This window comes from Saccopteryx bilineata, chromosome 4 (assembly GCF_036850765.1).
Source record: "Saccopteryx bilineata isolate mSacBil1 chromosome 4, mSacBil1_pri_phased_curated, whole genome shotgun sequence".
Lineage (NCBI taxonomy): Eukaryota > Metazoa > Chordata > Mammalia > Chiroptera > Emballonuridae > Saccopteryx > Saccopteryx bilineata.
In genome coordinates this window covers 91,002,711-91,029,057 of record NC_089493.1, presented here as the reverse complement: position 1 = coordinate 91,029,057, position 26,347 = coordinate 91,002,711, and the positions used below count along the sequence as shown (strand labels likewise).

At 40.7% G+C, this 26,347-nt stretch overlaps 1 protein-coding gene across 10 annotated transcripts in view; it reads left to right on the top strand.

The window, feature by feature from the left end:
* HNRNPC (heterogeneous nuclear ribonucleoprotein C) overlaps positions 1 to 18,364 on the top strand; it is a 78,877-nt gene extending 60,513 nt beyond the window's left edge. For 5 of the 10 annotated variants that reach the window (XM_066277359.1, XM_066277363.1, XM_066277355.1 and 2 more), the window contains 4 exons: positions 16,282 to 16,469; positions 17,373 to 17,492; positions 17,735 to 17,895; positions 17,995 to 18,364. In XM_066277359.1, the coding sequence (XP_066133456.1) occupies positions 16,282 to 16,469; positions 17,373 to 17,492; positions 17,735 to 17,895; positions 17,995 to 18,078 (553 nt within the window). In that variant the 3' untranslated portion in view covers positions 18,079 to 18,364. The remainder of the gene's footprint in view (positions 1 to 16,281; positions 16,470 to 17,372; positions 17,493 to 17,734; positions 17,896 to 17,994) is intronic. The other 5 variants (XM_066277365.1, XM_066277362.1, XM_066277364.1 and 2 more) reach the window with 3 other exon arrangements.
* Positions 18,365 to 26,347: the final 7,983 nt, after the last annotated feature.

Sequence of the window (26,347 nt, the reverse complement as noted above, 5' to 3'; positions counted from 1 at the left end):
TAAACTACACAATTCAATTTAGTATGTTCAGAGTTGTGTAGTCATGACCATGATCTAATTTTAGAACATTTCATCACCCCCTAGAATAAACACCTTATTAGTTATCATTCCGTAATCTTATGTCCCCATACCCAGCAACCACAAGTTTACTTTCTCTGTCGATTTGCCTGATTTGGACATTTATTGTCAGTAGAATCACACAATATGTGTCTTTCTGCGACTGATTTCTTCCACTTAGAATAGTATTTCATGGTTCAGCCTTATTTTTCATACTTCATTCTTTCTTATTACTGAATTATATTCCATGGTTTTCACAGTTTGAATAATTTTGCTTATGAACATTGTATACACATTTTTGCATGGGCATATGTTTTTATTTCTCTTGGGTATATACCTTAGAACAGGGGTCGGGAACCTATGGCTCATGAGCCAGATGTGGCTCTTTTGATGGCTGCATCTGACTCGCATACAAATCTTTAGTTAAAAAAATAATAACGTTAAAAATATAAAACATTCTCATTACAATCCATTTCCTACCACTCATGTTCATGGTTGCAGATGGCTGGAGCCAATCACAGCTGTCCTCTGGGACAACACCAACATTTTATTGGATAATGCATAACATACACGGTCAGTGTATGGCTCTCACGGAATTACATTTTAAAATATATGGCATTCATGGCTCTCTCAGCTAAAAAGGTTCCCGACCCCTGCTTTAGGAGAATTGCTGGGTCTTTCAGTAGATTAATTTGAGGAACTGCCATACTGTCTTCAATGCAGCTGTGCCATTTTATGCTCCCATCAGCCATGTATGAGGGTTTCAATTTCTTCACATTGTCAACATGTATTGTTTTGTATTTTTCTGAAGCTGGAAACGGGGATAGACAGTCAGACAGACTCCCGCATGCGCCCGACCGTGATCCACCCGGTACGCCCACCAGGGGGCGACGCTCTGCCCCTCCAAGGCGTCGCTCCGCTGCGACCAGAGCCACTCCAGCGCCCAGGGCAGAGGCCAAGGAGCCATCCCCAGTGCCTGGGCCATCCCCGCTCCAATGGAGCCCTGGCTGCCGGAGGGGAAGAGAGAGACAGAGAGGAAGGAGGGGGGGGGGCGGAGAAGCAAATGGGCGCCTCTCCCATGTGCCCTGGCCGGGAATCGAACCCGGGTCCCCCGCACGCCAGGCCGACGCTCCACCGCTGAGCCAACCGGCCAGGGCCTGTCAACATGTGTTTTATTATCTCTCTTATTTAAGCATTCTAGTTGGAGGATTAGTATGCCATTGTGGTTTTGATTTGTGTTTTTGTTTTTAAACTTGGCATTGAGTATACATGTGCTCAGTGGCTGTTTATCTTTAGGCAAATGTATTCTGATCCTTTACCCATGTTTATAATGTCTTGATTTTTGTCATCGAGTTGTAAGGCTTCTACATATATTCTGAATGTAACTCTTTGGATATAGCATCTGATACAGTTTTTAAGTTTATTACTGTTTCTAATTTTTTTTTTTTTTTTTTTTTTTTAGTTTTGCTATTCTGTTTTATCATCCTAGGAGATGTATAACTAGCAGTTTATACTAAGGACATTTCGCTGGCTTGTAAGGATTTTGGGTTTGTTATAGACTGAAAATAATAGTCTTCTGGGCTCTCTTTGGAAATTTAAGTAGAGACATTAGATAGATGTTTGTGTAAGCAACAAACTAGAACAGTGCTGTTCAATAGAACTTTCTGTGGTGATGTGTATCTCTACTGTACTGTTGGTATGGTAGGCATTTATCCACATTTGACTCTAGCTCTTGAAATGTGGCTACTTTAAGAACTGAAATTTATTTTTTATTTTTAAATTTTTTCTTTTTTTTTTTTAAGATTGCATTTATTGAATTTAGAAGAGAGAGAGAAAGGATTGTGGGGGGGAGGTCTGGACGAGAAGCTTCTTCTTGTATGTGCCTTGACCAGGCAAGCCCAGCATCTTGAACCAGGAATCTCAGCATTCCAGGTTGACCCTTTATCCACTGTGCCACCACAGGTCAGGCAAGAATCAAATTTTCAATTTAATTTAGTAACACGTGGCTAGTGACTATTCAGTTCAACAATGCAGGTCTAAAATGTTGTAAAGTTAGTATTACTGGGCTAAATCAATTTTAAGTGTTCAGTGTGAGAATTGTTATGACTAAAGACTGCTCTTCAGACAAGAAGTTAGAGAACCCAGACTTCAGTTTTGGAACAAAGCTGAAAAGGAATGTTGGAATAGTATCTAGGAAACTAATGTTATTTTTCAGGGAAAGAAAAAAGATGCACTTTTGATAAATAGGATAGGATTTTTTTTTTTTTTTGATAGAGAAAGAGAAGCATCAACTCATTCTCCTACTTACTTGTGCCATTGATTGCTTCTTATATGTGCCTTGTTCGGGGCTCGAACTGGCGACCTCAGGGGTCAAGCCCTGACCTGACTCTGGGACAACACTCTATCCACTGTACCACCAACCAGGGCTAGAATAAGTGTTCATATGTATCCAAAGAATAGAGGGATAAATTGACAAACTTTATTAATAATCCAAGGAAAAAGCAACAAAATTCACTGAAGAGAGACTTTTTCTTAACAGTGATACATGTATTATATATTATGACTGTGAGATTAATGGAGTTTAACAAAGGGAACAGATTATTATGGTACAAAAATAGTTAGCAGGAGAAAATCATGTATGGAAATTTGTGTTTATGATTTCCTCACAACAAACATGACATGATAGTCTCAAATCATATCCATTATAGGCACAAGTTCTGACTTTTATTTTGTAATAGCTTGAAAACTGGTTCAGTTTAAATTTTAAAATCTTACTGATTGACTTGAAGATATAGGGCAGGGGTCTCAAACTCAACTCAGCATGTGGGCCGCAGAGCAAGATCACAGCCGTTAGGCGGGCCGCACTAGGTCTACAGAAGGCAACTGTTACGCAACACTTCTCACTGCAGTTGAAAACAAAAAAAAAATCAGTACAACAAGCACAATCGTACATGCAGTTTACTCAGTGTCACAAAACGACCAGAAACTGTAGTTCGCATCACAACTGCTGTTAACTAAGCTAATATCTAGCTAGGATGCTAGAGAAATGAAAAATACAAGTAGGCCCCTAGGCTTACTTAATTTTATCCAAAATATTTTGAACTTCGCGGATTAGTCTACGGGCCGCACAAAATTGTTCGGCGGGCCGCGAGTTTGATACCCCTGATATAGGGGAACATTGCCTTGTTGTTCCGCTTACTTATGCATTCATTGATTGACTCTTGTATGTGTCTTGACTAGGGGTTGAACCCACAGCCTTGGTATGTGACAAAAGCTCTAACCAGCTGAACTATCTGGCCAGGGTTGTAGATTATTTATTCAATTCATTTTTTTTCTGATTTTCTAAGAGTAAAGTTTCCAATAGTCTTTATACTAGGAAAAAAAAAAAAAAAACACGTACCAGTACTCTTAGCTTTCCAGCTTTTAAGGATAGGTTGGGTTTGTTATCTGTTGTTGATAATGTGATTTGTGATTCTTTTCTAGGACCCAGTTTAGGAAAGTCACTTATTTTCTCAACAAATATTTAAGATCTTATTTTGAGGAGGCATATTGTATTCACCAGGGTGGAAAATAGATGGCCTGAGAGAAAGTGGATCTTTAGCTTTTATTCTGAATGAGATGGGAAGTCATTGGAGAGTTTTGAGCATAAGAGTGAGGATCTTGTTTATATTTTAACAAGACTATTCTTAGAATAAGTGGCCAGTAAGATTATCTAAGTGAACAATCATTTGGGAGAAGACCAGGGAGGTAACAGTAGGAGAGGTAAGAAGTGGTTAAATTTTATAGTTAGATTTGCTTACAGATCAATATGAGGTCTAAGAGAAGAATCAAAGATGTCACCAAAGTTTTGGAAAACTAGACACTGATGAGGAAAAACATTAGAAGAACTAGGGAGAGAGGTAGCTCAGTTGTGAACATGTTAGTTTAAGCTCCCTATTAGACATTCTTGAGAAACGTTAGGCAGGCTTCTGCTAAATAGGTCATAAAATTGTGCAGGTAGGAAAAAGATTCCTGGAGAATGGCACTTTCCCTCCCTCCCTCCCCCCCCCCCCTTCTCTCTTCTCTCTTCTCTCTCTCTTTGTGAAAGGAGGGGAGGCAGGAGTCCTGACCTGGATTGACCCAACAAGCCCACTAAGGAGCAATGTTCTGTCCATCTGGGGCCATTGCTCCTTTTCAACCGGAAACATTTTTTTAACACCTGACATGTGAAGCCAAGGAGCAAGGCCAACTGGCTTGAGCCATGGCTTGGGGTGAGGGTAGGGGGAGGGGTGGACGGTCACTTCTCCTGTGTGCCCTGACCAGAAATCAAACCTGGGACTTCCACATGCTGGGCTGATCCTCTGCAACTGAGCCAAGCGGCCAGGGTCAGAACGGCACCTTTAAAGACGAGACAGATGAGGAATTTGAGCAAATATGATTGAGAATGCCACAAAGAAAAAAGATGGAGAAAACCAGAAGCATGAAATGTCCTGGAAGCCGTATTGAAATGTGTTAAAAGAGGAGAGGGATGAATTTACAATTGTGGTTGACAGTTTAATATGAAGATTTAGAAATGTCTATTGGATTTAGCAATGTGGAAAACATTGGTGACTTTGGCAAGGATAGGTTTTTGGTTGTTTTAATTTATTGATGTTAGGAAAAGAGACAGCAAGCAAAAGGTAGAACATTGATGTGTTTCTATATGTGCCCAACCAGGGATCGAACCAGCCAAGATATCTAGTCAGGGCAGGATAGCTCTTGATAATGGTGGGGGCATAAACTGGAGGAGAATGGAAAGGTAGAAATTGGAGACAGAGTAGAAGACTTTGTATAGACAATCAGATACATGGCTTTTGGTGTACAATTTGGATGTGTATAGCCATGTACCTACTGGTACAATTAAGATACAGGTATTGCCATATATCCCAAAACTTCATCAGGAAGCTCCTTTGTTGTCAAGTTTTCTCTCTACTCAATCACCTGGCAACCACAAATCTGTTTGTACAGACAACTCTTAAAGAAATTTTACTGTAGGCCCTGGCCGGTTGGCTCAGTGGTAGAGCGTCGGCCTGGCGTGCAGAAGTCCCGGGTTCGATTTCCGACTAGGGCACACAGGAGAAGCACCTATCTGCTTCTCCACCCCTCCCCCTCTCCTTCCTCTCTGTCTCTCTCTTCCTCTCCCGCAGCAGAGGCTCCATTGGACCAAAGATGGCCCGGGCGCCGGGGATGGCTCCTTGGCCTCTGCCCCAGGCGCTAGAGTGGCTCTGGTCGCAACAGAGCAACCCCCTGGTGGGCAGAGTGTCGCCCCCTGGTGGTCGTGCTGGTTGGATCCCCGTCGGGTGCATGCGGGAGTCTGACTGTCTCTCCCCTGTTTCCAGCTTCAGGAAAATACAAAAAAACAAAAACAAAACAAAAGAAATTTTACTGTAAATGAGAGAAATGTACTCTACTGATCTGGCTTGTTCAAATGAGAATATAGAAATGAATGGAATTGTATGTTCTTAATGTATATAAGCAGTATTACTCATAAATACTGTTTTATAATTTCAGCTTTAAAAAAAGATAAAAATTGGACCACACTGTTTTAAGACATTATCTTTGGATAAGATCCAAACTGTAACATTTTGGAATGTGTGGAGAACATGATAAATGAGCAATGTTAAAAGTCATTGGGCCCTGGCCGGTTGGCTCAGCGGTAGAGCGTCGGCCTAGCGTGCGGAGGACCCGGGTTCGATTTCCGGCCAGGGCACACAGGAGAAGCACCCATTTGCTTCTCCACCCCTCCGCCGCGCTTTCCTCTCTGTCTCTCTCTTCCCCTCCCGCAGCCAAGGCTCCATAGGAGCAAAGATGGCCCGGGCGCTGGGGATGGCTCTGTGGCCTCTGCCCCAGGCGCTAGAGTGGCTCTGGTCGCAACATGGCGACGCCCAGGATGGGCAGAGCATCGCCCCCTGGTGGGCAGAGCTTCGCCCCTGGTGGGCGTGCCGGGTGGATCCCGGTCGGGCGCATGCGGGAGTCTGTTTGACTGTCTCTCCCTATTTCCAGCTTCAGAAAAATGAAAAGGAAAAAAAAAAAAAAAAGTCATTGGAAATTGAAGAGTCTAGAAGAGATTATTAATTGGATGGAAAGCTTTGTAAACATAAGCAAAGCCAGGGATTTAAAAAATTGCATTTCCTAATCTGGTGTTGCATTTCCTAATCTGGTGAAAGGAGTGATTTAAGACTCAAAGCAACATGCATATCATCACCCAGATTATTATTATTATTATTATTACTATTTATGACAGAGACAGGCATAGATGGGGCAAACATGCAGGAAAGGAGAGAGATGAGAAGCCTCAATTCTTTGTGGCACCTTAGTTCATTGATTGCTTTCTCATATGTGCCCTGACTGGGGGAGCTACAACAGACCGAGGGAACCCTTGTGCAAGCCAGCGACCTTGGGTTGTTAAGCTGGTGAGCTGTTCTCAAACCAGATGAGCCCGCACTCAAGCCAGCGACCTCGGTTTTGAACCTGGGTCCTCTGCATCCCAGTCCAACGCTCTAGCGTCCACTGCGACACTACCTGGTTAGGCTACATTATTTTTCCTTTAGAAACTTTTAAGCTGAATTTTCAGTCTTCCCATGAAATATCTATTTTCATATTAATATAGCTTCCCAGTGCCTCCATCAAGGCAAAGCAATATATTAATTTCAAGATGCAACCTTTTATTTTTTAAAGATTTATAGAAATTGTGTGCATCTTAAAATGAGTACATACTTAAATCAGTCAAATGTGACTTTAAATTTGCAAAGGTATGCCTCAATACTAGTATCAGCTGTTATTTCTAAAAGATTGCAGAAGATATTGTTTGTTTGCACCATTGGTTCTACATCTGTAGGGGATATTGATTCCTGTTCCTCAAGGAATGTATATAGTATATTCCTGAACCTTGATCATTAGCAACCTGTTTCCATACTTATTTTTGTTGCATTTTTTTTAATAGTTGGAGTGCTTCTGTATATGGAATATGATCCTGTACATCAGACTGGTTTATTATTTATATCTAGTTTATTATTTAATTAGGCAGTGCTTGCCCTTTTTTTTTTTTTTTTTTTTTAGTTCGGCTGTCATGTTGATAATTTGTATCCTTAATTTACCATTGGATAAAGGCAATACAAAGTTAAGGAACATAAAGTGCAACTGTGCGAATTTACCTTGGTAATTGGCATCCTATCCATAAATTCTTTATTTTTTCCTATTTTTTAAATTTTTTATTTTTATTGAATAGAGAGAGAGGAAGGGAGTAAGGGGGAGACAGAAGCATTAATCTGTTTATGTATGTGCCCCAGCCAAGGACTGAACCAGTTACCTCTGCATTGCAAGACAGTGCTCCAGCCAAGTGAGCCATCCAGCCAGGACAACCCATCCATAAATTATATTAGCAAAACTTGTGTAACTTTAACAATTGTATTCAGTTTGGCTTCCACAGGTACAGCAAGATAGCATGTTTGTGAAGGAGTGCCTGCATATAACATTAGAAATTGTCTCTTAATTTAGGGGAGTGGGAACCTAAAAATTTAGGTAGCTTATTTATTTTAAATTTAAATTTAAATTTTTTATTTTTTATTCATTTTAGAAAGGGGGGAGAGGAGTAGGAAGCATCAACTCCCATATGTGCCTTGACCAGGCAAGCGGGTGTTTTGAACCCGTCACTCCAGCATTCCGGGTCAACCCTTTATCCACTGTGCCACCAAAGTTAGGCTGTATTTATTTTTAAACACAAAAGGAAGAGTTCCAACTATATTGTGAAAATGGGGCTTTTTGGTGTCATTTCTTTACACACAGTTTTATATTTGCATTTTAATGTAAACATGAATTAAACATGTTAGTCATTTTAACACATTTTTCTTTTACATAATTAAGGCAGAGTCATTAGTCTACTCATTTGTAAAATAAAGCTTTGTGATTTAACAGAATAAATATTAAAATTACATTAGAGTAACTATGAAGTGTTTGGTTTTTATTAGGTTTTTGTTTATATTCAGAATGAATTTTGGCCCTGACTGGGTGGCTTACTGGGTAAAGCATTGCCCCAATGCTCTGAGGCTACCTGCTAGATCTGGTCAGAGCACTTTCGAGAAGTAGTCAATGCATGTACTACAACTAAGTGGAACAATGAGTGGATGGTTCTCTCTTTCTTCCTCTTTTTCTCGCCTCTTCCTCTCTTAAATCAATAGAAAACAATTTTTAATAAATTTTTATGATGTTCAAAGATACAAGTTATCAAAGATGTTGATACTTGAACAGTTTCTAGAAATTTTTGTTTTTTTCTGATTTACTTATTTCACTCTGTATAATGTTACCAAGATCCCACCATTTTGTTGTAAATGATCCAATGTCATCATTTCTTATGGCTGAGTAGTATACCATAGTGTATATGTGCCACATCTTCTTTATCCAGTCTTCTTTTTTTTTTTACAGTGATTAAAGCCTTTAAGCAAACTCTTGGCCAGTACAAGTATCTAGAAATTTTGGTGTTTATGAGTATCGTTAGCTGATATTCTCCTCATGCAGTATAATTGCTTAGCTTCAGTTCATACAAGGCCAAAGATAAAGTTTGAAAGTCCTTTTCTATAAAATTAGAATAATGGAATATATAAGGTGTGTTCTGAAGGTTTGCTCTGAATGATATGTTGGGAAACCTGTCATTGATGTCGATTGTCACAGGTTATAGTGTATGGGCAGAAACCAAATTTATAAAACAGATATAGTAGATCTTCACTCAGTGCTTTATTTTAATTTAAACTTTTTAAAAAGCCTTTAAAAAATGTCTGTTTTATTAATTTTGGAGAGAGAGACAGGAACAACAATCTGTTCCTGTATGTGCCCTCACTGGGACTCAAACTGGCAACCTCTGTGCTTTGGGATGGTGCTCTAACCCAGTGGTCCCCAACCCCCGGTCCGTGGGCCATTTGGTACTGGTCCGCAGAGAAAGAATAAATAACTTACATTATTTCTGTTTTATTTATATTTAAGTCTGAACGATGTTTTATTTTTGAAAAATGATCAGATTCCCTCTGTTACATTCGTCTAAGACTCAATTTCGACGCTTGTCTCATAAGTTCGACAATTATATTTAAAAATACCACAGTTTTTACGCCGGTCACATGATTTTATTTTATGCATTTATCCGTCCCACCCTAAAGGCCAGTCTGAAAATATTTTCTGACATTAAACCAGTCCGTAGCCCAAAAAAGGTTGGGGACCACTGCTCTAACCAACTGAGCTCTCAGGCCAGGGCATTTATTTTAAACTCTTTAAATGAATTTTTTTGTGTCCTTTAAGTGAATTTTTGTTTTATCCATGTAGTCCTTGTGGCTACAGTTTTTGGCAGTAATCAGTCATTAGTGGGGGGTTTAACTACATTACTAAGTAATTACTGGAGCTATGTTGAAAAAACCCATTCTTTTGACTCTGAAACTTCATTAATTTTTGCAATTGTCACATTTGTTTTTCATGTTCCATAGGTTACATATTATTGCCATCTTGTTCTTTAGAGTTTAGTTTATCTTCACTTTCTTAAAATCATCTTTTGAATCTTTAGCATGGATTTTTATACATTTTTCTCTTTACCTCTACATGTAAAACGTTTCTCAGAAAGAAGCAAGTCCTGATAAGCTCAAATTGAATGCGATATTCCTTTTATTTCTGGATTGGTGGTTTTTAACTTTATAGATGGGTACATTCACATAATTTTAGCAGTTTCAAGGATTCTCAGATATACTAAAGTCCAAATACCAAGTAGCCCGTAAAATCAATCCCTTTTCTGGGAAAATCAAAGGCAAGCATAAATGAAATGAAAAGGCATATTGAAATTGAATTTAATAAATCAGTATTGTACAGAGAGGAAAGAAATCTAGATTGCTTGTAGGCAACAGTATTTGACAACTAGTTGGTTTCTTGAATTATATACTTGATAATATACCGACAATAATTTAAATTTTGTTTTACTTTATTGATTTTAGAGAGAGAAAAGAAGGAAAGAGAAATGTCAATTGGTTGTTCCATTTATTTATGTATTCATTGGTTGATTCTTTTATGTGTCCTGACCTGGGATTGTACCTGCAACCTTGGTGTGTAGGGCAATGCTCTGTCAGAGATACCTAGCCAGGGCTAAAGTAATTTCTAATCTATCCAAAATTTTAAGACAGGAAACATCTGTGGTATAATGGGTGGGTTGGGGGGGGGACTCAAGCTGAGCCAGTTACCCTTCACTCAAGTCAGAGGACACTTGGAGATCTTGCTGATGATCCCACCCTCAAGCTGGTGAGCCTGCGTTTTCAAGGCGGCAACCTTGAGGTTTTGAACCTGGGTCCTCAGTGTCCCTTGTCAGTTCTCTGTCCACCAGTCAGGCAATTAGGTTATTATTATTATTTTCTTATTTAGAGAGACAGACAGGAAGGGAGGGAGGGGGAGAGAGAAGAAGAAGCATCACCTCTTCCTTACAGCATGTTAGTTGTTCATTGATTGCTTTCTCTTATATGCCTTGACCACAGGAGGGCTTCAGCTGAGCCAGTGATCCCTTGCTTAAGCAGCGACCATGGGGTCATGTCCATGAACCTGCTCAAGCTGACAAACCTAGGTTGATGCTCTCTACACTGCTTCATTCCTGGTCAGGCCAATTTGGTTGTTTTTTGTTTGTTTGTTTGTTTGTTTTCTGAAGCTAGAAACGGGAAGAGACAGACAGACTCCCGCATGCGCCCGACACGCCCACCAGGGGCGATGCTCTGCCCCTCCGGGGCGTCACTCTGTTGCAACCAGAGCCACTCTAGCGCCTGGGGCAGAGGCCAAAGAGCCATCCCCAGCACCCGGGCCATCTTTGCTCCAATGGAGCCTCGGCTGCGGGAGAGGAAGAGAGAGACAGAGAGGAAGGAGAGGGGGAGGGGTGGAGAAGCAGATGGGCACTTCTCCTGTGTGCCCTGGTCGGGAATCGAACCCGGGTCCCCCGCACGCCAGGCCGACGCTCTACCACTGAGCCAACCGGCCAGGGCCCAATTTGGTTGTATTTTATTGTTCAGTTACAGTTGACATACAATGTTGTACTTGTTTCAGGTGTACAACCCAGTGATTAGACATCACATAACTTACCAAGTGATCATCCTGATAAGTTACATACCCATCTAACACTACATAGTTATTATTCAATAGAATATTTCTTTTTTCTTATGCTGTACTTCACATTCTTTCCAATTGTTTATAGCCATGTATTCATTGCCATTTTATTTATATTTTATCTTTATTTTTTATTCTTAAAGACCATTTAATATTTCATATAATAGCTTTGTTGTTGATGAACTCCTTTAGATGAATCTTATCTGGGAAGCTCTTTATAAGACCTTTGATTCTAAATGACAGCTTTGCTGGGTAGAATAATCTTGGTTGTAGGTCCTTGCTTTTCATCACTTTGAATATTTCTTGCCAATCCCTTCTGGCCGGCAAAGTTTCTTTTGAGAAATCAGCAGTTTATGGAAGCTCACTTATAGGTAACTACTTTTTTCTCGTTGCTTTTAAGATTCTCTTGTCTTTAACCTTTTGTGGGGGTTTTTTTTTGTTTTTTTTTTGTGTGTGTGTCCCCCCCCCATTTTTCTGAAGCTGGAAACAGGGAGAGATAGACAGACTCCCGCATGCGCCCGACCGGGATCCACCCGGCACGCCCACCAGGGGGGCGATGTTCTGCCCATCCTGGGCGTCGCCATGTTGTGACCAGAGCCACTCTAGCGCCTGAGGCAGAGGCCACAGAGCCATCCCCAGCGCCCGGGCCATCTTTGCTCCAATGGAGCCTTGGCTGCGGGAGGGGAAGAGAGAGACAGAGAGGAAAGCGCGGCGGAGGGGTGGAGAAGCAAATGGGCGCTTCTCCTGTGTGCCCTGGCCGGGAATCGAACCCGGGTCCTCTGCACGCTAGGCCCACTCTCTACCAGTGAGCCAACCGGCCAGGGCCCTTTTGTGTTTTAATTATAATGTGTTCTGTGGTCTGACCTCTGGTGGCGCAGTGGATCAAGTGTTAACCTGGAACACCAAGGTTGCCAGTTGGAAGGCCTGGGCTTGCCTTATCAAGGCATACATGGGAGTTGATGCTTCCTGCTCCTCCCCCCTTCTCTCTCCCTCTCCCTCTCCCTCCCTCCCTCCCTCTCCCTTTCCCTTTCTCCCTCCCCTCCCCCCTCCTTTTCCTCTTTCTCCTCCTCCTCAAAAATGAATAAAATCTTTAAAAAAGTAATTAAACTGTGTCTTGGTGTGGGCCTTTTTGGGTTCCCTTGTTTGGGACTCTGTGCTTCCGGGACTCATGTCTGTTTCCTTCACCATGTTAGGTTAAGTTTTCTGTTGTTATTTTTTCAAGGTTTTAGTTTCTTGCTGTCTGCCATCTCCTTCCTGCACTCCCATGGTGCAAATTTTGATACGCTTGAAGTTGTTTCACTTTGACATTTTTCAAGACAAGGTCAACTTAAACTTCTATGAGGGAATCTTTCTCTTTTGAGTCCTATTTTTTAAAAAAATTTTTTAAATTCATTTTAAAGAGGAGAGGGAGAGACAGAGAGAGAGAGAGAGAGGAGAGGAGAGACAGAGAGAGAGAAGGGGGGGAGGAGCTGGAAGCATCAACTCCCATATGTGCCTTGACCAGGCAAGCCCAGGGTTTCGAACCAGCGACCTCAGCATTTCCAGGACCTCAGCATTTCCAGGTCGATGCTTTATCCACTGGGCCACCACAGGTCAGGCGAGAGTCCTATTTTTGCTTGAGCAGCACTTCACACCTCTTTTATTATGGCCATTTACCTGAATCAGATTGAAAGAGTTGATTCAAAAGGAAAATCCAGTGCAGTGAAGTGTAGGGAATCTGGAATGGCTAGCTCATTGGTTTAGAGACTGGTACTAGTGAAAATGAGTGTGTTGGGAGGTAGTTTAGAAATCTATAAATCTGATAGGCTGGGGCATTAGTTGTTTCGTGCCCAATGATACGGCTAACCATCTTCACTTTTACTTACCTATGATTATTTTGCGTTAAGGAAAGTAGTTGCTGAACCCTGATACTTTAGTTTCTGAATCATTATATTAGGACAGTATCTACTGAGAAGTCATTGTAGAAGTGCCCAGATCTTCCTGCTTTTTATCATAAATTCTTTTTTTTAATTATATTATGCATCCCAGTTCTGTGCCTGCAGCCAGCCTATAGGCAGAAGCTAGGCACTGGTTTCGAGCCACAGTTTGCTCTGTCATGAGGCACTGTGATAGACCCAGAGGGACAGGCTTATAAATTTTCTTATTTTCTGGGGCTCAGACTTAAAAATTATTTCTTATTGGAGCTTTAAAACAAGACATAGCCTGACCTGTGGTGGTGCAGTAGATAAAGCATCAATCTGGAATGCTGAGGTTGCTGGTTCGAAACCCTGGGCTTGCCTGGTCAAGGTACAATATGGGGATTGATGCTTTCTGCTCCTCCCCCTCTTCGCTCTCCCTCCTCTCTAAAATGAATAAGTAAAATCTTTAATAAAAAAATAGGCATAATGCCCTGGCCGGTTGGCTCAGTGGTAGAGCGTCGGCCTAGCGTGCAGAGGACCCGGGTTCGATTCCCGGCCAGGGCACATAGGAGAAGCGCCCATTTGCTTCTCCACCCCTCCGCCGCGCTTTCCTCTCTCTCTCTTCCCCTCCCGCAGCCAAGGCTCCATTGGAGCAAAGATGGCCCGGGCGCTGGGCATGGCTCTGTGGCCTCTGCCTCAGGCGCTAGAGTGGCTCTGGTCGCAACATGGCGACGCCCAGGATGGGCAGAGCATCACCCCCTGGGGGGCAGAGCACCGCCCCTGGTGGGCGTGCCGGGTGGATCCCGGTCGGGCGCATGCGGGAGTCTGTCTGACTGTCTCTCCCTGTTTCCAGCTTCAGAAAAAAGAAGAAAAAAAAAAAATAGGCATAATATGAAGGCTTTACTAATTTACCACATTAATTTTTTGGCCCATGGCAAATCAACAACTACTTGGTTTCAAGGGGAAAAGTGGATTCGATTGGTCATTGCCTCAAAATTGTTTGCGTGAAGATTAGTTAAGTCATTAACTCACTTGCTTGGTCAAGTATATATGGCTTTTTTAATTTAGGGAAATGTTTCTTCACAGCCACTCTAGGAAAGATAAAATGTGACCCAGTTAAAATAGGTTGGAAACGTCTTAGTTTGAGTTGGGGAAAAGAAAGAATTATCTAAGATTCTCTGTAAAATCAGTGTTTTCACCTGACCTGTGGTGGCACAGTGGATAAAGCATCGACCTGGAGTGCTGAGGTGTCGTTGATTGGGACCTCTGGGCTTGCCTGCTCAAGGCATAAGCAATCAGTGAACAACAAGTGGAGCAACTATAAGTTGATACTTCTCGCTCCCCCCCATCTTTCTCTCTCCTTTCTCTGTAAAATCAATAAGTAAAATCTTTTAAAATTGGTGTTTTTACTATCAGGAGGATTGGGCACTGTTGTAAATTCAGAGAAGATTAACCAACCATCAATGAGATATAAATAAGAGGGAGATTCTACATCATAGTATATATAAATACAAAATTTGAAAGTTTTTGAAAATGTATCACATCTGTTCCTTAAAATCTTTGAGGTTGGGTAGAGCAGCAGTTTCATCTGTTTTTATGAACTACCTTGGAGTTTAGTTAGCTGCTAGAAAGGTGCAAAACTAGAATAAGGTGTCTCCACCTCCCCCCTTACTGTATTGGTGTGTCTTATCTCCTTATGCTGCCACAGAATTTTGTAAAAATAACATGGAATGTAAAGACTCTTAAAACTGTTGTTCATGTGAGGAGTTTTGGGTTCTATTTGAACTTTCTCTTTACCAAATATACCAGTCCTTCACTTTGGAGTATCTTTAGGAGTCACTGGGATACTTTTATCAATGGAAGCTGCAGTTCAGTAACCAGTAATTTTTTTGAGAGTTAAATATTTGCTGGGTAATGGATTTAGGCACCAGTGAATAGTGAACAAGATAGACAATATTCTTTACTGTTTTGGATCTCTGATGAGAGCTTACGTTTAAATGTTGTTAGAATTGGTAGTTGTAGCCTGACCAGGCGGTGGCACAATGGATAGAGTGTAGTACTGGGACGTGGAAGACCCAAGCTCATCTGGCTTGAGCCCAAGATCGTGGCTTGAGCCAAGGGATCACTCACTCTGCTGTAGCACTCCGGTCAGGGCACATATGAGAAAGCAATCAATGAACAGCTAAGATGCTGCAGTGAAGAATTGATGCTTCTCATCTCTCTCCGTGTCTGTTCTTCTCTCTGACTCTCTCTGTCTCTGTGAAAAAGGAAATAAAAGGAATTGGTAGTTTTATTTTATAACCTGCTAACACATATGAAATGGCTGTTTGTTTTTATAGACTAAAAGTGGTTAACACTGGCAACATAATAATCACTAGCAGTAATGATTTTGTATGTTTTGGGAACTCAAAGATCAGAAATCTATCTAAAATTAATAGCTATGTTTACAGACTCGGTTAATTACAATCTCTTTTTGTGAGTACTTTCTTTGGTTTATATGAATTGTATGTATTGTAACATATATGAAAAAATAAGGTTGAGATAAAGGCTATTCACGATAAAAAAAAATAGTGCTTTATTAATACTACCATACCATAGTATTGAACAGTGGTAGTCAACCTGGTCCCTATCGCCCACTAGTGGGTGTTCCAGCTTTCATGGTGGGCGGTAGTAGACCAACCAGCGTATAAATAAAAAGATAGGTTTAACTATAGTAAGTTGTTTTATAAAGATTTATTCTCCCAAACTTAGCAAAAATCCAACATAAAGTACTTGGTAAGTAATTGTTATTATATGCTTTAACCTGCTGTAACTTTGCTTTATAAATTTTATAAAGCAAAGTTACTTCTGTACTTTATAAATTACCATTAAATCTGTGGAACTTGTGGGCAGTTCGAAAATTTTACTACTAACAGATAGAAAAATGGGCGGTAGGTATAAAAAGGTTGACTACCCCTGGTATAGAAGAACCTTTTATGTCCACTGCTTAGGCCAGCCAACCACATTTTTTGATATATTTGTGTATGTGTAGTATTTTCTTGAAGAAAAGTAGCTGAGGTATTAAAAGTATCAAAGAAGGAAAATTTTACTGGTCTTTTTAATAAGATTAGCAAAAAGAAAAAATTATTGAGAAACAATAATTTATTATTTTATAAATTAACTGTTTGGTTCTTGCTGACTTAATTTAGGTGTGAAGGAATTCTGTTTTTATCTTATCCAATAGGATGTACAGTTACCCAGCCCGTGTTCCTCCTCCTCCTCCTATTGCTCGGGCCGTAGTGCCTTCAAAACGCCAGCGTGTATCAGGAAACACTTCACGAAGGGGCAAAAGTGGCTTCAATTCTAAGAGTGGGCAGCGAGGATCTTCTTCCAAGTCTGCAAAGTGTATGTATTATTATTATTATTTTTTTGTATTTTTCTGAAGCTGGAAACGGGGAGAGACAGACAGACTCCCGCATGCGCCCAACCGGGATCCATCCGGCACGCCCACCAGGGGCAACGCTCTGCCCACCAGGGGGCGATGCTCTGCCCCTCCTGGGTGTCCAGCACCTGGGGCAGAGGCCAAGGAGCCATCCCCAGCGCCCGGGCCATCTTTGCTCCAATGGAGCCTTGGCTGCGGGAGGGGAAGAGAGAGACAGAGAGGAAGGGAGGGGGGAAGAAGCAAATGGGCGCTTCTCCTATGTGCCCTGGCCGGAATAGAACCCTGGTCCCTTGCACGCCAGGCCGACGCTCTACCACTGAGCCAACCGGCCAGGGCAAGTGTATGTATTATTATTTCAGCTTTGCGATACTTCTTCTCTGTTAAAATAGTGAAATTAATGCAGTTAATAATATTCAGTTTTTGTGTAAGTACCCTTGTGTAATCAAAAGAATAAAACAGAAGATAGTGATTAAGCGATCAACTCTAGATTGCCTTCTATCCTTAACACCTGAATAAAGTTATTTGACTTCAGGGATTTGAGGCACCTATTAAATTTATGAAGTATATGAGTCAGTAAAACTGCAGAGAAAAGGCTTTATAAAGGAATTGCAGTCTTAAGCGGGCCTGCAAAATTTAGGATGCTGTTGGTACTGGAATTAAGCACATTAGATTGTTGAGTATTCCTTTACCAACTAAAAGATTCAGAGTCCCCATTACTGAAGTGATCTGATACTGGTGCCATTTCTCCCCAAGAGTCTCCTATTGGCTACTGGTGTAATGGAAATAGTTTGGTGGAATTGTGTTTGATAACTGGGAGCCTCTGGTATAAGATTCTCATCTAAGGTTTGTTTTGTTTATATTAAAAGTGAAAGGAGATGACCTTCAGGCCATTAAGAAGGAATTGACCCAGATAAAACAAAAAGTGGATTCTCTACTGGAAAGCCTGGAAAAAATAGAAAAGGAACAGAGCAAACAAGTAGTTGTAGGTAAGTGGAGCTGCTGCTTTTTGGGTGTCGAGTAGAGTTAGTTACCTAAGGTAGTTGAAGTACATGTTGGAATAGTGGGACGTAAAAACAACTGAATATGAAACTTGGGGAGTTTGAACTGGGAAGGGCATTTGTGTGGGAGGATTTAGACTTGTGCTGCAGTTCCACAATTACTAGTGGGGATCGTCTACATCTTGTGGACATTACTTGCCCCTAGACAGAGTTGTCCTTCTCATCCCCAGTAGAGATGAAGAATGATAAGTCAGAAGAGGAGCAGAGCAGCAGCTCCCTGAAGAAAGATGAGACTAATGTGAAGATGGAGTCTGAGGGGGGTGCAGATGACTCTGCTGAGGAGGGGGACCTACTGGATGATGATGATAATGAAGATCGGGGGGATGACCAGGTGAAAACCACGGGAAAGGAAAGAAAGAGGTGGTGGAGGGGGGATCAGGGACACATGGAGTGCCTCTAACTCCATCCTATTTGTGTCTGTTTCTCACAGCTGGAGTTGATCAAGGATGATGAAAAAGAGGCTGAGGAAGGAGAGGATGACAGAGACAGCGCCAATGGCGAGGATGACTCTTAAGCACATAGTGGGGTTTAGAAATCTTGTCCCATTATTTCTTTACCTAGGCGCTTGTCTAAGATCAAAATTTTCACCAGATCCTCTCCCCTAGTACCTTCAGCACATGCTCACTGTTCTCCCCATCCTTGCCCCTCCCATGTTCATTAATTCATATTGCCCTGCGCCTAGTCCCATTTTCACTTCCTTTGATGCTCCTAGTAGTTATGTTAAGTCTTACCCTGTAATTTTTGCTTTTAATTTTGATACCTCTTTATGACTTAACAATAAAAAGGATGTATGGTTTTTATCAACTGTCTCCAAAATAATCTCTTGTTATGCAGGGAGTACAGTTATTTCATTCATATGAGTTCAGTAGTTGCTTCCCTTACTGCAAAGGCAATCCTCATTAGTTGAGTAGCATCTGAGAGCAGCTTTGAGTTAGAGGTATGTGTGTTATATACCCCACATAAGAATGCGAAGTGGGGCTGTTCAACACAAATGTAACAATGTATTTTTGTGAATGAGAGTTAGCATGTCAAATGCATCCTCTAAGAAAATAATTAGTGTAATAGTTTTAAGATTTGTTTTCTAAAGTTGATACTGTGGGTTATTTTTGTGAACAACCTGATGTTTGGGACCTTTTTTTCTCAAAATAAACATGTCCTTATTAAACCAGGAATTTGGAGGGGGAAAAAACCCCTGTTTTTTATTTTATTTTTGTATTTTATAGTTGTTTATTTCAAATACTTTGATTCACAGCAGTCTCCACAAAACCCCTAGAATGTACCAGATACATTTTTCTTTGAACCATTATCAAGCATACCAACACACACGACTCAAATTTCTTTGGGGTGACTGTTGCATAAAGGAGACAAATAACTTTGATGTGGAATGGAGAGTTTTGCAAAATTACTTTTATATCATAATGAAAAATACTGGGAAATACATTAAGCCTTTTTTCATTAATGTTTTGTGGTCCATTGGTGCCCTTTTTTGAAATTTTTGTTGTGTGCTAAATTGTTTCACCCTTGAATAGAAGAGGTTCAGACGTCAGGATTTTAGGGAAATTGAACTAACTGAAGAATAAAGCTTGCTTTCTTACATTTTATCCTTTTAATTGCTATTTATAGCCCCAGTTACCTTTGGGGTTTGAGATTTTGCTTTAGTGTTAGTGAAAATAGGAAAGTTCTTTTCCAGGTAGCTGAGAATATAGTGTGGGTTATACATTTGTATTTATTTCAATTAGTTCAATCTATATAGGAACTAATTTTTGTGCCCCACACCAATTAATTGCAATGATTTGGGGTATATGTTGTTACAAGTTAATGTTCAAACTTCTTAATGATGGATTTATTAAACAGCTTCCAGATTTGTGATATTTACCAGTTCGGAAAGGCCAAATTTATTTATTTTATACTTTGGTTTATTCCTGCAGAGCAGGACAAAAAAATATGGATTTCCTGGAAAATGACTGTTTTATAACAGGTAGCATAGCAAAGACATTTCTATCCAACATACTATGGAAAGTCATGTCCTATTTATAGGGATTTCATAAGTCATTTTATGTAACAGGTGACAGAGCAGAATTCAAAGAGGCTGAACTATGGACTGCCCTTGGATCTGCAGTTCACAGTATAAATGTAGCTTTTGTGTGTTAATTTGGTCAAAAATACTGCCCACTTGTTTTCTAATCGTGTGATTTCATATGCTACACAAACTCACTTCTGGCACATAACTCATGACAAAATAAACTGGATACTTAGAAAGGGTCAGAGCCCTTAAAGTGCTTGTAAAACCTATTTAACACTAGAATGTTAGAATGTTAGCCATCAGTATTTAAAAGATACCAGACCAAAAATAAAAGGATAGGCCCGACATGCAGAAGTCCCGGGTTCAGTTTCCGGACTGGGCACACATGAGAAGCAACCATCTGCTTCTCTTCTCTTTCCCCCTTTTCTCTCTTTTCCCATCTCACAACCAGTGGCTTGATTGGTTTGAGCATCAGCCCCGAGTGCTGAGTGAGGATGGCTTGGTCGATTCCAGCATCAGCCTCAGGTGGGGGTTGCCAGGTGGATCCTGGTCAGGGCACATATGGGAGTCTGTCTCTTTCCCCCACCTCTCACTTTAAATAAAGAGATAGAAAGACAGATAGATAAATAAATAAATGGTGCCAGGCCAATTAGTCTAGGCAAGAAAGTATCCACTTTTAATTCCACCTGAAATCACATATTGAAAGAAATGGAGGAAAAGCTTTTTAATAGAGAAATTATCACATACTCTTAAGCCACACACACACACACACACGTTATTGATAAAATACCAAGATGTGACTTGGTTGTCTTGATGGGGAAGAATCATTTTACACTATAGATCTTAGGCTACTATGAATTAAATGTTTTCATAGTTGAAAAGAGGATTACCAGTAGATTTCAGTTTAGATGTTACCCCGACCCCTGAAGCTTGCAAAGATAAACTTATTGTCCGTCGGCCCCTTAGATATGAAACCAGGTGCAACAGCCAAAAAAAATAATGCAAACAGGAAGAATAAAATTATAGTAATTGGAAGAGAATAAACTTGAAGATGAGGATTAAGAATACAATGGAAGGAGTAGAGCCATATAGTAACCATAAAATGTCAAAGGAATATATTGGACAATTTAACAGCCACGCCTAAAAGTATAACAGGGAAAGTAAAAGAACATGACAAACTGTACACATACTAGTATTTAGGTAATATAGATGAGATGATGTGCTGCACTATAGAAATCCTTGGGGAAATAGGAAATAGCTGTATTTATTGAGATTGGTTGAAAGATGTACATTGTTCTGAGAATATGTGGCTGGCCTATGATACACTCATTTTCAGGAGAGAACCAGGAAGCACCATTATTGACGGTCCTGGGGAAATGAAGGACTTAGCCACATCAACATTTCTACTGACGCTTGACCTTACTGTTTAATATGAGGAAAATTAAACTACACCAGTGATTTTCATCTTTCATCTCATGGCACACAAACTACTAAAATTCTGCAACACACCATAAATACAATTTTTTGCCAATCTTTAAAAAAAATTAGGTATAAAATTGATTCATTCATACCAGATAGCTATTGTGTTTGGCTGTTGTTGTTTTTTTATTTGACAATCCAAGGGAAAAGAGCTTAATGCGCCTGATACAGTTAGGTATTGCATGTTTTAAAATTTTTGTGGCACACCAGTGTGCTTCTTGCTGTATACTGGTTGAAGATGGCTGCACTACGCCAGTATCAAATGGGGTTTGAATTTCTGGATCCTAGTTCAAGTCACCTCGACCAAGAAAATTGAAAATTCAGTTGAATTTGGAGGGATTGAAGAAAAAGCACGCTGTTAACTCAAGAAAACCAGTTAACAGTAGAACACATCTATGACAAATGAGAGTGACCAGTATATGCGTTACATGTAATATGCAGAGTATGGTCTACTAAATAAGTTTAATAAAAGTATCTCACTTGACCAATACTGTACCTCACAGAGAACAGTTATCATTTATATTGTATTTATTTGACTACCAACTTTTAATGTTTAGGTTTGGCATAAATTACAAATTTGGTCAATTGTAGAGAAAAGGCTGGATATAGTTTTATTCCTGATTGAAATGAAAGAAGTCCAAATGTTCAGAGGAGCTAAATTAGGGGTGTTGGAAAATTACAAGTTTTGGTTTTTGTCAAATTAATCCTAATGAAGTTAAGTAAATCAAGAAGGCCTGAGAACAGTATGTGGGTATATGAGTAAGGTTAATAAAAAAAATTTTTTTTAACACTGGTTATGAAAAGCAGGACCTGTTTAGAGAATGTTTAAGTTCTGTTGTGAAGTAGGGTTGGACACTTCCTCTACTGCTTAAATTAGAAGTACAAAACATAATAGGAAGAAGAGTATAATGGGTGAATGCCAAAAAAGAAGGTAAGGTAGTCAATAGGATTGCAGCCCAAGATGAACTAGAATAAGAAAACACGGTGCTCTCTGTCCCAGGCCGAGCATGCCAGAATTTTTTTTTTTTTTAAGTCCAGGAATAAAAGTGTGAGGGAAATAAGATGCTCTGAAGGTCAGACAGGAATTTGTGCAAAAGTAACACTTCTAGGGCTTTCAGGAACTAAAAAAAGTTACAATTAGAATGATAATTGTATGAGTGGTGATGCAGTGGATAGGGCATGGAACTGGGACGCTGAGGGCCCTGGTTTGAAACCCTGAGGAGGTTGCCAGCTTGAGCGGATTCATCAACATGATCCCATGGCCACTGGCTTGACCCCAAAGATTGCTGGCTTGAGCAATGGGTCACTGGCTCAGCTTGAGTTTCCCAGTCAAGGCACACACAAGGAAGCAATCAAGAACAACTAAAGTAACACAACTGAGTTGATGCCTCTCACTAAAAAAAGAGAAAAATGATTATTAGTATTTTATTAAATTAGATGTCAAGTGGTTCTCAACCTTGATTGTGCATTAAAGTTACCAAGAAACTTTGAAATCTTGTTTTCCAGATGTGTACTCTAGACATTAAATCTTAGTCATTTGGACTCTGGCATCATTAGTTTGCCACCAACATGGGGATCCATAGCACCAAGATGCAAAATGTACCCTTTCTTTGATAAAGAAGGTAGAAGGGAAAGATTAGGGAAAGATAGCTTCCAGAGTTTGTCTCTGGGTGACTATTAACAAGGGAGTTAATTAAAGAATGCCCATGTAATATGTTCAGTGGGTTAAGACAAATGCTTGCAGTAAGGGGAAAGGAGGGTGGTATGATTTTAAAATCAACATCTGGCAAAAGGCTGAGTGTATTTGCATTGAAATTAATGGCCAAAGCTTAGAAAGCACCTAGGAAGACGTATGGGTAAAGATGAGAGAAAAGCTAGTGTTGAAGGAGAGACAGAATTCTTACTCTTGGGTTTTAGGAAAGCATGTTTTAAGCCCAAACTCGGCCCACTACTGGTTTGTTTTTTAAGCAAGAGAATGACAGAGACAGTAGAGATGTGAAATGTCAGCTTGTTCATTGCTTCTCATACGTGACTTGATTCGCCTTGACCTGTGGGCTCTAGCTAAGCAGCAACCATGGGATCATGGCTATAATCCCACCACGCTCAAGGCGTGACCTCAGGGGTTTCAGAACCTGGGACCTTAGCATCCCAAGTCAACTCTATCCACTGTGCCACCACCAGTCCCAACTTTTCAACTTAAGATCTGATTTATCATCCATGGATTTTTAGACCTTAGGAGATGGTGCCTTTGAACCCATATCCTGAATCCTAGAAAGTAGCAGTAAGACCATAGCACCTCTATTAAACTTAAAAATATTATCACCATTTTCCTCTTCATTCTGTGCTAGAGTGTTTCATTGCCTGGCTAAGAGCTGAAATGCTGTTTCATGAAACATGGTTGGGTTTTAGAAATTAGCAAAAAATGCAGAGTATAAGTCTCTTCCACTCATTTTCCTTAGCTCTTCCTGAGGCACACAGAACTCCCCCCCCTTTTTTTAATTTTATTAATTTGAGAGAGAAGTGGGGGGAGGGTCAGAAACATCAACTCATACTTCTCATGTACCTTGACTGAGTGAGCCCAGGGCTTTGAACTACAACCTCAGGTTGGTGCTTGATCCAGTGTGCCATCTCAGGTCAGGCCAGAACTCCCATTTTAAACCATTTTTTCTAAATATAAGCTTTCCAAATATCTTGTGAAAATCACTTTTTATTAGGACAATACTCTAATGACACAAGTTTGGCTTGTAACTTAATGCCTGTGTGGCCCATTAGAAGCACCTATCATTGCAAGAATGTCCTAAAAAATACTGGTCTAGATATCAAAAGGATTAATGTGAAAGGGTTACAGTGACACAGATCTGAGTCACCTTTGCAGACCAACACAGCCACAATAATGAATTTCTGGTATGAATTTGGAACAAGTGGGAGAAAAAAAGGTAAGCCTGAATATCTATTCAATAACTCACACCCATTTCCAGCTAGCTGGGACTTGGGTTAACAGCTTTAGTTATTCACAGGCAGACTTCAAAGTCTTCCTATAGATCATAAGGTCTGATATGCCTTTTGGGGCCCGGGGGGGGGGGCGGCTGTTTTGGATTTGTACTCCAGGGAGAAATGAGATACTTCAAAGCCTCTCAACCCTGTTGGGGAAAATGGCCCCAACCAGAGGGCCTGTAGTGGGGCCAGGTGGTCTGCTAAATAGAGCCAGCTGCTAGCTCAATCTCACCCACAGTATTTCTCTTCCTACTTGAAACTGTGTTACTACTTTTTGTTATTTTCCTCATCCCACTAAACCGCCTTTCCCACAACTTCACAGCTCCCAGCTCTGTTCTGTAGCAGCCCCTAGGTCTTTCGCAAGGTCCCCTTAGAAGCCACTGGGGTTTAGTTGCCAGAAAGTTGACTACATAACCACTGGAAATGCTGTGGTTTGCCCTGTCCTTGCTTGCCCATTCTGGATTGACCCTCAGTGATTTTCTAGCTGTTTCTCTGCCTTGGGCAGAGGGAGAAGCGGCCCTTGGTAGAATCTTCCCCCAGGGCAAGTAGCAGTATCCTCTGGAGATGGCCTAGGACTAGGTGATTGCTGTTAGTGTTTTTATTCCCTCTTACCTGCGTGTGCAGTACTGATCCAGTCTCCTGGTAGGGCCCAGCAAGTATCTGGGTACATACCCTGGGCCCTACTATCTTCCCCTTACCTGTAGATCAGGCACATGGCAGCACTCCTGAAGTTTATGCTGACTTGTCCTCTTAAACACTCACTTGAGTATAAGAATATACATCTTTCCTTCAAAATATTCTCTCCCCCAACAAGCAGTCTCTTACTTTGCCAAGGAGTCTGCAATCTTCATGTAAATGACTCAAAAGTTCATTTTCCCTAGACACCTTGGAAGGCATTATACTTTGGTGTATCTGAGGAATCCTAATTTTATTTTCCAAGATGGCAGCCTCTTGCCTGCCCTCTGTATGTGCTCATTTTTCATTTTGCCTTCCTTTCCATGCCATTTGGGTGTTTTTTCTTCACTGGTGGTTTCATAGCCATGTCCCCCACCACCCTTTTTGCAAGTTGATGGCAGTTTTTAGTTCTGTTTTTTTTTTTTTTTTCCATTTTAGAGTATGAGAGGAGAGAAAGAAAGGGTAGGGGAAGGAGCAGGAAGCATCAACTCCCACGTGTGCCTTGACCAGGCAAGCCCAGGGTTTCAAACCAGCCACATCAGTGTTTCAGGTCAATGCTTTTTTTTACAGAGACGGAGAGTCAGAGAGGGACAGACAGAGAAAGACAGGGACAGACAGGAACGGAGAGTGATGAGAAGCATCAATAATCAGTTTTTTATTGCGACACCTTAGTTGTTCATTGATTGTTTTCTCATATGTGCCTTGACCATGGGCCTTCAGCAGACCAAGTAACCCCTTGCTCAAGCCAGTGACTTTGGGTCCAAGCTGGTGAGCTTTGTTCAAACCAGATGAGCCTGTGCTCAAGCTGGCGACCTCGGGGTCTCAAACCTGGGTCCTCCACATCCCAGTTCGACGCTCTAACCACTGCGCTACTGCCTGGTCAGGCTCAGGTAATACTTGATCCACTGCGCCACTACAGGGCAGGCACAGTTTTGTTGATTGAGTACTTTTGTACTTGGCAGCTTCAGAATATCGTATGCACGATCCAATTACAATGTGCCACGCTTCTTTTTCTAAGAAAAAATATGCTAATGAAGTAAGATTAACAACCAAGCTTAACAAAATGCATTCTCCTGTATCTAGTTGTTATAAACCTGAATATATTTACTCATATCAGAAATAAAGATGACGTACTACATTTTATAGGTACAGTTAAAAGTTCTTGTGCTTCCTAAATATCTGTTCTCAACTATTATTTTTCTCCATCTTGACTGCCACCATCCCAATCAAAGCTGTCATCATCTTGCTCCTGGCTTTCTGCAATAGTGTATTCCCACATCCACTGTGATCCTTTTCTAGTCACTTATCATTCATACTGGTCTTTTCAAAATACATATAATCATGGCATTGACCTAAAACCCTCCTGGTTTTACTTGCCCTTAGGGTAATGACAAAACTCTTTAACACAGTTTACACGGCCATAAATGGTTCCCCTTGTCTATCTATCCAGCCTCTCTAACATAGGCGCCCTCATTTTCCCTACTCCAACCAGATTGGACTTTCCTTTGTCTATTTTAACTCTGTTCTCTCCCCCTCAACCTTTGCCCATTTGATGTCCTGGTTAACTTTTTTTCTTTTAAGGTTTTATTTATTGATGTGTGTGTGTGTGTGA